Source organism: Littorina saxatilis, linkage group LG15, assembly GCF_037325665.1.
Source record: "Littorina saxatilis isolate snail1 linkage group LG15, US_GU_Lsax_2.0, whole genome shotgun sequence".
NCBI classification, from domain to species: domain Eukaryota; kingdom Metazoa; phylum Mollusca; class Gastropoda; order Littorinimorpha; family Littorinidae; genus Littorina; species Littorina saxatilis.
Window position 1 is genome coordinate 9,864,575 of NC_090259.1, and position 12,500 is coordinate 9,877,074.

The 12,500-nt window shown below is 44.5% G+C and overlaps 1 protein-coding gene across 1 annotated transcript in view; it reads left to right on the forward strand.

Annotated features, from left to right (window-relative positions):
* Window positions 1–12,500, forward strand: part of LOC138948486 (uncharacterized) — a 50,834-nt gene that overhangs the window by 141 nt on the left and 38,193 nt on the right. Inside the window, exons 1-2 of the mRNA XM_070320042.1 lie at window positions 1–2,734; window positions 3,376–5,538. The exon at window positions 1–2,734 is cut by the window's left edge and continues 141 nt beyond it. Coding sequence (XP_070176143.1) covers window positions 2,071–2,734; window positions 3,376–5,538 — 2,827 coding nt within the window. The 5' untranslated portion in view covers window positions 1–2,070. The remainder of the gene's footprint in view (window positions 2,735–3,375; window positions 5,539–12,500) is intronic.

Here is a 12,500-nt window from a genome sequence, read left to right on the forward strand (position 1 = left end):
CTACAATTGACACAGAGGATTATCTTCATTAGCAACTTCACCGAGCTTTCGGAAAAGCCTTTTTGGAGCCTTTAATTGACATTAGCAACTTCACCGAGCCTTCGGAAAAGCCTTTTTGGAGCCTCCACGTGACACAGAGGATTTACCTTCATTGGCAGCTTCACAGAGCCTTTAGCAGTTTTCGCAGTGTTCATCTGCTACCAGAAAAGAGTTGTCCGTTCATCGCACATCATTAGCTTTTGTTCAACAACATTTCAAGGACCTTCACGAAGCCTAGTTCAGCCTCATCAGACCCTACAACAGCTTTCGAAGAGCCTTCACAGAGCCATTCTACTAGCAGTGCGGAGTTGCTTTCATTAGCTCCTTCAGCTAGCCTCTAACAGCCTTTTGGTGCCTTCATTGAGCCTTCAATATCTTCACATAGCCTCTCTACTAACACTGTGAAACTTTTTTCGTTAGTACCTCCAGTCAGCCTTCGGTAGCCTATACAGAGCCTTCTGCGCCCTTTACAGGACCTTTTAGCTATTTACAGAGCCTTCTGCGCCCTTTACAGAGCCTTTTAGCTATTCACAGAGCCTTCTGCGCCCTTTACAGGGCCTTTTAGCTATTCACAGAGCCTTCTAAGCAGGCGGTTATCCACATTACTCGCCTCTCCAGGCAGTCTTCAAAGTCAAGAGATTACCCTTTGCGATTTCTCGCATACCATGTACAACGAGTGAATAAGCCTTCGATATTAGGCCTAGTACTAACGTGTTCTCATTCTCTTCCAAGTGAAAAAAACAAATTCTTCACGTGTTCTGAAAAAAAGAAGAAAAAATCAACTAAAAAGTTCACTGCAGCGTTGCACCTAGAGACCACGTAATCGTCTCAGCAGGGACATTGTACACAACACACGCTGTTAATCGCCACTACAATACGCTTTAACACTCCCCATAGCGTCTTCAATCCTCAGATTTTGCCGTTGCTTTTTTTGTAAAGCATAGACAACACTTCCCACAGCGTCTTCAAGCCTGAGATTTGGCCATTGGTTTATCATAAAAGCAGAGACACAGGACAGATACTTTTCAGTGCTGCAACGTGGCGCGACAGCAGCCATCGTTTAAGCCAGCCGTTGAAGGTGGGGCTGCCCACCACACGGACGAGGACATTAGACCAGTGGGTTTTTCCACTTGAGGGAAGAAACCTACAGACTTTAAGTTTCTAGGAAATTAGAATTTACCGCGTAACTCTCCACTAGGGTTGGACATTAGACCAGTGTGATTTTTCTGTGACGAAGAAGCCCACAGACTCCAGGTTTAAGAAAATAGATTGCGGTGTAACTCTTCACTTGCGTTGATCATAAGACCAGTGTGATTTATTTTAGGTGACGAAGCCCACAGACTTTAGGTTTAAGGAAACAGTTTACGGTGTAACTCTTCACTTGCGTTGAACATAAGACCAGTGTGACTTATTTTAGGTGACGAAGCCCACAGACTTCAGGTTTAAGAAGAGAACAATTGAGGCTTAGACAGTAGACCAGAGTTGTGGGTTTTTTCCTTCTGAGGTGACGACACCTACAGACTTCAAGTTCATAGCAAAGAAGACTGTACAGCGTAACTCTTCATTGAGATTGGACGCTATTCCTACAACTTTAAGAGAAATACACAGTGCACATTTTCATCTACGCTATTCCAATAACTTTAAGAGAAATATACAGTGCACATTTTCATCTAGGCTTGGCACTAGATTTTCAGTCTTGGGAGAAAAGCTTTCCGAGGTTTTGCCTTCAGCAAGATTGGACATTAGCATACGAAAGGTCAGACTAATAACTTGTTGACAACATTGTGCCATCAGCAAGAGACTTTAAACCCATTCCGAGCTTGGTAGAGTTCCTCGGGAACTGCTCTCAGAAGCAAAGATTAATAAAGGCAGTTGTGTCATTTGGACCTGTCATTTTGATTTCGACCAAAGTCAGCGTAAGATTTTTGGCAGACGACACCCAACGTTAGCGTGGCTACATCAGCAGAGGAAGAAAAGGACGACGAGGACGAAGACGAGAGTTGACGAGGGCGAACAGTCAGGACGACCACCATGGGTCTGAAACGCCGTGGTCTGTTTCTGGTCATTGTGGTGGCGTGCGTTCGCTACTGCGTCCACTGCCAACCCCCCTTCTTCCCCTCCTCCCAGCAAGACCTGCTGCGTCGAAACCAGCTAATCACCTCCCTACCCGGCGCGGGGCTCTCCACCCGCAACTCCGTCTCCAGGCTTCCCGGAGGGGTCGGGTACAACAGCTTCCCTTCGAGGTACCCCCGCAGCCCTTTCTCGCAATCCTTCGGGGGCGGTCTCTCATCCCCATCCACCCTCGGTCTTCTGGACACGAACAACTTCGTCAACGGTGGTGGTGGTGGTTCAGGAGCTACGGGAAGAATCGACCCCTTTTCGCAGCTGGGAAATTCGAGGGAGAAAACATTCCCGAGTTTGGCCAAGAACCACCCGTTCTCTTCCATCCGTTTGAATCCTGTCCCCACCTCCAAAGGTGTCTCCCTCACTCGGCCACAAGGGGACAGGTTCGACCGAAATCGGGATCGGTTCTCGTCTCTGTTCGATTCCGATAAGGCGCGGAAATACTCGCTTGACGCTCCCAGCACATTCGAGAAGCCCATCACCAAGACGTCATTGCCTGACGTAAACAGTCCCATAGAGCTGGACCTGGCCACGGACGAGCAGGAAAGGGTTGCATACGCCAAGCGTCAAGGTTGGTGGAAACTTTTTTTTAATGTAGAACGAGAAAAGCAGATATTGATCGATGCAAAACCTCAAAACAGTTTGGGGTGTGTGTGTGTGTGTGTGTGTGTGTGTGTGTGTGTGTGTGTGTGTGTGTGTGTGTGTGTGTGTGTGTATGTATGCGTGGGTGCGTGTGCGCGCTCATGTGTGCACAAGCAAGTAAGGGAATCAGAGAGCATGTAAGGTCATGCGTGTTTGTGTGTGTGTGTGTGTGTGTGTTTGTGTGTGTATGTGTGTGTGTGTGCGTGTGTGTGTGTGCGCGCGCGCGCGCGTGTGTGTGTGTGTGTGTGTGTGTGTGTGCTAGCGAGTGCTTTATTTGATGAGTGTATATATTATATATGGGTGTGAATGTGTGTGCACGTGACTGAGCCGGAAGGTGTGTGTGTGCGGTACGTGCAAGGCAAACATCCAGGAAATGAGTGAATCCAGTTATGTACCACGAGAAGAGTCAGGAGACATCTGTTTGTCGCTGGTAGTAGTTTTCCGGTGGTGAACGTTCATTAAAACATCCATAACTATTCCCCATACATGTATTTTCCCTACGGAACGTCCAACCAGCAATCTCAACCACTTAACCACAACCTATTCATCTTCTGTTTTGTTATCAAACAGGTCAACTACCGCCTTCCAGACGTCTCAACGGGGAAGAAGGGGGAGAAGGAGAGCGACCCAAGCTGCACGCCGTCTTCAACCGTGGCAACAAGCGCTCCCCGCCTACTTTCAACCAGGCCCTCATGGACTGGGAAAGACCCTCATCCTTGCCCCCAATGCCCGGACACGCCACCCCAACCACTACCCACTTCGATCGCAAGCCGGAGGACGAAGCGACGGGGTATCCTGGCCCGGCCAAGGATTCTGAAAAAGACGAGGATCGACCTTATTTTGACGACACAGCGCCTTTTCTTGAGCCTCCGCCGAAAGGAACGCAGGCAGGCGTGCCCACACAGGACAGAAACGAACCAGGAAAGGGAGACACAGGGATTGCAAGTTTGCAGAGAGATGGGTCGCCCAATCTGGAAACAACACAAAGAGGAAGCGGACCAAGTCAGTCAATTGTCACGAGCAACGATAAAAGTTCTGACGGAAAGGAGTTTGTCCCGACATCATTCCGCGGTAGAGGGCTAGCGGAAGACGAGGACACACGACCATCAAATCCCTTTCGTCCCGTGCATTACACCGACTCTCTGGACGGTTCTTCAGACCCGAGAGAGTATGACAAGGACAGAACAAAATCTACTTCAGGGTCGTCTTCCAGTCCTCAGGACCCCGAGGAGGAAGTGGTAGCCAACGTGGACGACATGATTGACGCCCTCAAGGCCAAAGCGGTGGGCGGGGCTGGTGGAGGGGTGGACCCTCTCAACTTCCCGCCCCCTCACGACCCCTTGCACGACCTGCCTTCCGCGCCGCTACCCACGATTCCTGTGGACTCTGATGACGTCCTCGGGAACCTGGAGATTGCGCGTGCGGCCACAGAAGCGAACGCGGAGGCGGGCGCGCTTCCCGACGGTGCGGGGACTGCTTTCGAAGGTCCCGGTCAAGGCAAGGGGCTAGCAGACATCCTGAAAGAGGCGCGTGACGTCACAGGGTTCGGTTTGGACACCAGCCCCCCAAGACTCCACCGTGATGACGTAGATTCCAACCCCAACGACGTCGACCGTTACCCCAACCCCGTCAACACCCACAACCACAACGACCTCCCTGGTGATCTAGAAAGCAAGTCTGGTAATACTGCTGCTGGCTCTCCTGAGAAGCAGCGAATGGGGCGATCACAGGCAGTCCCTACCAATCGTGTCGCCGATGCAGAATATGCCGACCAAGGGGAAAGCTACCGCCCTGTCGATTATCAGAATGGGGCACCCGCAGAAGATAGCTCAGGTTTCCCACACGGGAGGCTTGCAGCAACCGGTCTGCGACCTGCCAACGCGGTAGGCGGTCAAAGGCCACTGAATTCCAGAACCGGACCCGCCTCAGATCATTCCCGAGGTGTACTTCCTGGCGCCTTCAGGCCAGTGAATTCCCGAAGCAGAACCACGGATAACTCGTATCCTTCCAGCGGAGAGCACCCTCACATCCACACAGCCGGCATCCGACCCACCAACAACAGGCCAATCAACTCCCGAACTGGAGCCTTGCAGAGAGACAGTTATGGATCGTCTCGGGAACTCCCCGCCAGCCGTGCAGGCAGCAGAGGATCTGACGGAAGCTATAATGCTGGCAACAGCGGATCTGACGGAAGCTATAATGCTGGCAACAGCGGATCTGACGGAAGCTATAATGCTGGCAACAGCGGATCTGACGGAAGCTATAATGCTGGCAACAGCGGATCTGACGGAAGCTATAATGCTGGCAACAGCGGATCTGACGGAAGCTATAATGCTGGCAACAGCGGATCTGACGGAAGCTATAATGCTGGCAACAGCGGATCTGATGGAAGCTATAATTCTGGCAACAGCGGATCTGACGGAAGCTATAATTCTGGCAACGGCGGGTCTGACGGAAGCTATAATGCTGGCAACAGCGGATCTGATGGAAGCTATAATTCTGGCAACAGCGGATCTGACGGAAGCTATAATGCTGGCAACAGCAGGTCAGAGAGGGATGTGGAGGAAGACGACCAAGGCTCGGAGTACGATGAGGGGAATGAGGGGGGTGAGGAGGAGTACGATGAGGGGAATGAGGGTGGTGAGGAGGAGCTGTTCAGTCTTCACGAGCGAGGTGAAAGTTTAGATGAGGACAGCGTTCCCCCTGATCGGCAACATACTCCCTTCGAGACCAGTGAGTAGACTTTTCTGTTTCGTGTTTAAGTGTGTGTGTGTGTGTGTGTGTGTGTGTGTGTGTGTGTGTGTGTGTGTGTGTGTGTGTGCGTGTGTGTGTGTATCTGTGTATGTGTGTGTGTGTATGTGTGTGTGTGTGTATGTGTGTGTGTGTATGTGTGTGTGTGTGTGTGTGTGTATGTGTGTGTGGGTGTGTGTATGTGTGTGTGTGTGTGTGTGTGTGTGTGTGTGTGTGTGTGTGTGTTATAATGCCATTCTTTGATCTCCCCTCCCACGTTCCGTATCTCAATCTTCAATAGACATTGAGGTTTTATCATTTGATTCCTTACTTCTCTGTTATATATTCTCTTGCGTTAGGCTGTGTTTTCATCACTATTCACCTTATCTCTTCAGTCACATCTAGCACACCATACCCTCACCCCCTTCCCGATCCTCTCCTTTAAAAGCTTGACGTCAGCCTTTTTGTTCTTTCTTTTAAAATTGAATTCAGTTTTACGAGAGTTCGCCGAGGGTAAGATGTCACGAATAGTTTGATACAGTTTCCTAAACTTAGAACTGCACAATGATGAATGCCAGGTGGGATATGCTACTGATTAAAAACCAAGCCATGCATCACTAATGAAAATTTAGCAACGATAATAATGACCAGTGATGTTTCAACAAGGTCATCCCTATGGCACCATGATTTTCATCACGTAAAATAGGAGGTTAAAAAGGCTAAAAATTACGTAAAAATAGCCAAACAAAGAAGTATAGAAACATACACAATTTTGTCCTTGTCCATTAGGTAATAACACGTACACAATTTGTGCCCAATAGATATCGAGCTTGTCTACTGAGTGGACACATGAACCCAAATGTTTGTGAAGTGGTTTTTTTTTTTTATTAAAGCAATGAGTATTGTAAAGACAAATATCTGACTATACGTTCTTCAACCCTATGACAGAGCTGATTATTTATTTCAATGTATCAATCACTGAATTTAACACTCAGTCAAATGTTGTGATACCTCTTGATTTTGTGGCAGAGAATATGAATACCCCTTGCTCTTCTCGTGAGAGAAAGAGAGAGAGAGAGAGTCGGAAATTTTATTTGTTAGGCCTCCGGCCCATAACAAGACTGGTGACACATTATACAAGCGAACAATGGTTAAAATAAGCAGAAAAAGCAACATTATGGACCTGCATCTTGCAACTGAGCATTTTCCAGAGAATCAGTGCGAAATCGTAGTGCTTTGTAAATATACGTTGCTAACTGTCTTACCACTTGGCCATTTGTTGAGGATAGTAATTGGCACATTCTAAACATGGATGGGTTCCGATAATACTTTGAGGCTATTAATTCAACTCTGATCTCATTATATGCGGGACAAACAAGTAAAAAATGTACTTCCGTCTCCAGTGTATCATCTGAGCACAAAGGGCAAAATCTGTCTACGTTATTCACATTGGGTTTATACTGTAAATAGTGGTTATTTAAGGGTGACATACCAAGAGACAGAGAGAGAGAGAGAGAGAGAGAGAGAGAGAGAGAGAGAGAGAGATCCCAACTGTTCAGGCGTATTGTACCTCCCCCCCCCCCCCCCCCCCCCCATCTGAACTCCCTCCGCCCCCCACCCCCAGTGTTAAACGAACATGAAACGTCCGACAGTGGTACTTCCTGCACTCTCAAATGACACAATAAGTGTTCCTCCGTCTCTGATTTTGGTCATTTTTATGAAGCTTTTATCCGTCTTTAGGGCAGAAAAAGACACTTTTACCCAAAGTTGGTGCCTGCACGGCGCATGGGGGCCCGGTAGCTCAGTTGGTAGAGCACTGGACTTGTGATCGAAAGGTCGCAGGTTCGAATTCGGGCCGGGACGGACACGGGTCAACTTTATGTGCAGACCCAGAGACGGAAGCCATGTCCCACCCCCGTGTCATCACAATTGCACGTAAAAGACCTTGGTCATTCTGCCATAAGTGCAGGTGGCTGAATACACCTAAACACGCAGACACTTGGGTAGCGCGACTCCGTTGCTGCTAGCTTTCCACTGGGAGGAAGCGACCCGAATTTCCCAGCGATGGGACAATAAAGTAATGAAAATGAAAAAAAAAAAAAAGGGAAAGGAGTCACAGAGTGTGACAAAACGCAGTATGATGCTGACAAGGTATTTTTCAATTACAGCCCATAACCTTACGGATAATGACCCTGATGTGCACAATGAACTGATCTGAATGTGGCACTGTCATCGTACAGTTTTATCTTGTTGTTTTTGAAGAATGAATTCTCGGTGGTACTTTGCTGTCATTTTTGATAATTTGCATTTTGATTTGAAGGACGAAATCGCCCAGTTTCTTCTTGCTATGCTATCATTACTTAAAGGCTTACTAACTCGCTCCCGTGTTTACGATGTGTAGTTTGCCCACAATCGATGTCAAATGCATCATAAGGCCATATAATGACGATATGTCGCAATGCGCGGACCATATACATGCATTACAGCTTGTTCTAGCCTCTGAAAAAGTGAGGATGTCAACAAAGACGCGGAGTTATTTCCCTTGCGTCAACGTTACCTCTGTTGGCAAATCTATAAATAGGACGATCTAGATCAAAATAAAAATTCAAATATCTCAACATTTAAGGGGTCCTAGACCACAATATCTTGCAGGGAACTTAATTTAGCATGTCTCCAGCTGTGGGTAAAGCAATTAGCGTGAATAGTCATCAGCTTTCTATGCCTTGAAACAAGAAAAAAGAAACAAAACAAAGATTGGCTCACTTCTTCACGTGTAGATGGCAACATAAAATGATGATGAATAGTATTTTATATTGTCTGTATTCAGCAGCCATTTTCACAGAGCTGCTCTGGCGCAATTAAATGGAAAATCGACCAATGACTCGACTCCATCAAGACCAATGAATCAATCCAGCCAGCCATATACCTATGCATCCATCCAGCCATCCACTTATCAAACAATTAACCAATCAATCAATCCATAAAAATCTAACTTTGTCAAAGCATGTTCATCGTAAAGCCAAGTAGTAAGTGACGAAAATCTTATTTTCCACGTGTTCCCACAAAAGAAAGAAAGAAAGCAGTAATGAAAACTTTGACAGTAAAAAAAAACCCAACCCACACGCATGCTTGATTTCTGTTTTGGGGTAGTAAAATCATATGGCAGACAGAAAGTCGGTCTGTCTAGCCAAGACATTTCTTTATTCGTGTCTAAAGTTAGCTACAAGCTTGATCTGCGTATCACACAGCACTTTTATTCATTCTATTGATTTTTCTGTTAACTACCTTTTCTTTTTCTTCTTCAAAATTTATGTTTTGAAGAAGAATTATGCACCAGTCTGCACAGAAAATGTTTTGTCAATGAAAAAACAAACGCTCTTCATTGCTTATCATGGCAGCGATGAACTGTGAAACGTGTCCATCTTCAAAGTATTTCTCTTTTGTTTTATTTTTTGGGGGGGAAAAGTATTACGCACCAGCATGCACGAAAATCAAAGCTGTTGCTTATATGGTGAAGTGCGATAAATATGCATGTTAAAAAACATCCTTCTCTAGTCTTTTCTAGAGTTTCTGTTTTGCAGTAGAATTACGTATCAGCATGCACACTGTTTTGGCAATGAAAACTCCCAAATCTGTTTGCTTTTAGAGTGAAGTGTCGAAAACATTGTTCTCTTTTAGTGTAAGATTTCTGCTTTGAAGAATAGAATTATGCAGCAGCATGCATGAAAATGGAACGATGAAATCTGTTTGCTTTTAGAGTGAAGTGTCGAAAACATTGTTCTCTTTTAGTGTAAGATTTCTGCTTTGAAGAATAGAATTATGCAGCAGCATGCATGAAAATGGAACGATGAAATCTGTTTGCTTTTAGAGTAAATTGTCAAAAACATTGTTCTCTTTTAGTGTAAGATTTCTTCCTTTGAAGAATAGAATTATGCAGCAGCCTGCATGGAAATGAAACGATGAAACCTGTTTGTGAATGCGTTGAAGTGTGAGAAATGGGCTTATCCATGTTAAAAACGTTCAGCTCGTTCGTTTATATCTCTATCAAGGCACCAAGCTGTCATTTATTTGTCTGTTTACTTGTTTGATATTTATTGTTTGTTCGTGAGTTTCTTTTTTCGTTTCTATTTTTTCTTTCATTTCTTTGTTTCTATCACTTAGCATTTTCAAATAAAACGTATCCTGAGAAAGTAATGAATCTGGAAGAGACCTATCAATTGATTGAATACTTATTCTTCAACGCTCACGGTTGGCCAAGTGGTAAGGCGTCCGCCCCGTGATCGGGAGGTCGTGGGTTGGCAATATAGTGGCTGCTCCGCCTGGCGTCTGGCATTATGGGGTTAGTGCTAGGACTGGTTGGTCCGGTGTCAGAATAATGTGACTGGGTGAGACATGAAGCCTGTGCTGCGACTTCTGTCTTGTGTGTGGAGCACGTTATATGTCAAAGCACCACCGCCCTGATATGGCCCTTCGTGGTCGGCTGGGCGTTAAGCAAACAAACAAACAAACAAACAAAAAACCATTATTAGTTTACTCTTTTTGATTTTGTTTTTTAATAAAACATTCTGGCTTTCCAAACTTCAATAGCTGTGACTATTTTTGTTTTAGTAAACCTTTACTCAATGAGATAAGCTTAATTTGTCATATTCTTTGTTTGTTTTTTCACGAGACAAGTCCTAGATAACACAAAGAAGCTCGAAAACTCAGGCGATTCAATATATAATTCTTTAATTAACCTCAATAATTGTTTTGTATTATCACATTCCGAATGTCAAAAATAAACATATCCTTGATCTAAGTCTTTCAATAAATTGGCACTCAATAAGCTCTTTATTTACTGACTAATTCTTTCACGTTACCGCCTCAAGAGCAAGCCAAATAGACTGCAAATTCGAGCGAAAACACTACTATCAAATAATTCAGAACTTACTTTGAGAATCGTATTCTTATTATTCAGGGTGAATTTTAAGGTTGTGTCTTTCAATGAATTTGTATCGACTATACAATCGTGACTTGATTTTCCAAATGTGATTGTCTTTTCTCCTTTGGACATGCGTCAGAACGAATAAACACGTCAGACGTGCCGCACTAAAAAGTGTTCATTCAAGGCGTTATTGTCTACTGCCCCGTTTACAAAGCTGCATTCTGTCACTTCAAACCTCAGAAGGAATATGGGGTATTCACTTTCCGGTTATCCACATCAACTTTTGCTCTATAAGCTGAATATGAATGTGATGTCAGTGTAAAATATCAATAGGTATTGCCCGTTAACAAGAAGAACCAATCTGACAAAAAAAAACAAGTCGCGTAAGGCGAAAATACAACATTTAGTCAAGTAGCTGTCGAACTCACAGAATGAAACTGAACGCAATGCCATTTTTCAGCAAGACCGTATACTCGTAGCATCGTCAGTCCACCGCTCATGGCAAAGGCAGTGAAATTGACAAGAAGAGCGGGGTAGTAGTTGCGCTAAGAAGGATAGCACGCTTTTCTGTACCTCTCTTTGTTTTAACTTTCTGAGCGTGTTTTGAATCCAAACATATCATATCTATATGTTTTTGGAATCAGGAACCGACAAGGAATAAGATGAAAGTGTTTTTAAATTGATTTCGACAATTTAATTTTGATAATAATTTTTATATATTTAATTTTCAGAGCTTGTTTTTAATCCAAATATAACATATTTATATGTTTTTGGAATCAGAAAATGATGGAGAATAAGATGAACGTAAATTTGGATCGTTTTATAAATGTTTATTTTTTTTTACAATTTTCCGATTTTTAATGACCAAAGTCATTAATTAATTTTTAAGCCACCAAGCTGAAATGCAATACCGAAGTCCGGGCTTTGTCGAAGATTACTTGACCAAAATTTCAACCAATTTGATTGAAAAATGAGGGCGTGACAGTGCCGCCTCAACTTTCACGAAAAGCCGGATATGACGTCATCAAAGACATTTATCAAAAAAATGAAAAAAACGTTCGGGGATATCAATCCCAGGAACTCTCATGTAAAATTTCATAAAGATCGGTCCAGTAGTTTGGTCTGAATCGCTCTACACACACACAGACAGACAGACAGACAGACAGACACACACACACACATACACCACGACCCTCGTCTCGATTCCCCCCTCTACGTTAACATATTTAGTCAAAACTTGACTAAATATAAAAAGAGCAAAATTACGCAAGCGCTGGAAAGGGTATCTTTTGTTTGTGACCCTTTATTTTAAAACTCCCCATTGGAGGTCATTTTGGACTTACCCATGACAACGGATACATAAAGTCAAGTTCTAAAGTACTTGTGGGTATCTGCAGTTGCCCCTGTTTCAGACAAAACTAAGCCAGCATCTAGAAGCCGATAACAAACGTCAGTTGCCCCTGTTTCAGACAAAACCAAGCCAGCATCTAGAAGCCGATAACAAACGTCAGTTGCCCCTGTTTCAGACAAAACCAAGCCAGCATCTAGAAGCCGATAACAAACGTCATTGCTGTTTCTCCTTCCCGTGTGAGCCCATTCTGATAATCATCGGTCCACGCTATCGCTCATGCCTCTCTGACAGGATGGATAATTGCTACTACGCGGAGTACAGGGAAAGAAAGTATCTAAAAGCCGAAATCTATCAAAACAAGAATACAGAGTTATCTCCCATATGTTTTTCGCTAATGTTTCTGATCAAAAGACGAAAGACGAACGTGATTGTAGAATGGCCGACTTCGACAGTGATCTCCGTTCTGTTCTTCACAGTTATGATAAAGACATCGTTCTAAGGTCAAAACAAGTCGAAATTTTGAGACTGCTGTGGGAAGGAGACCGTGAGATTGTTGCATCACTCCCAACTGGTTACGGAAAAAGTTTCGTCCGTTCCGTAGCCATTTTGTTATGATCACGTGACAAAGTTGATTATCACGTGACACTTTTGCCATATTTAGAGTTGTTTGCACAATTTATACATCCGCGA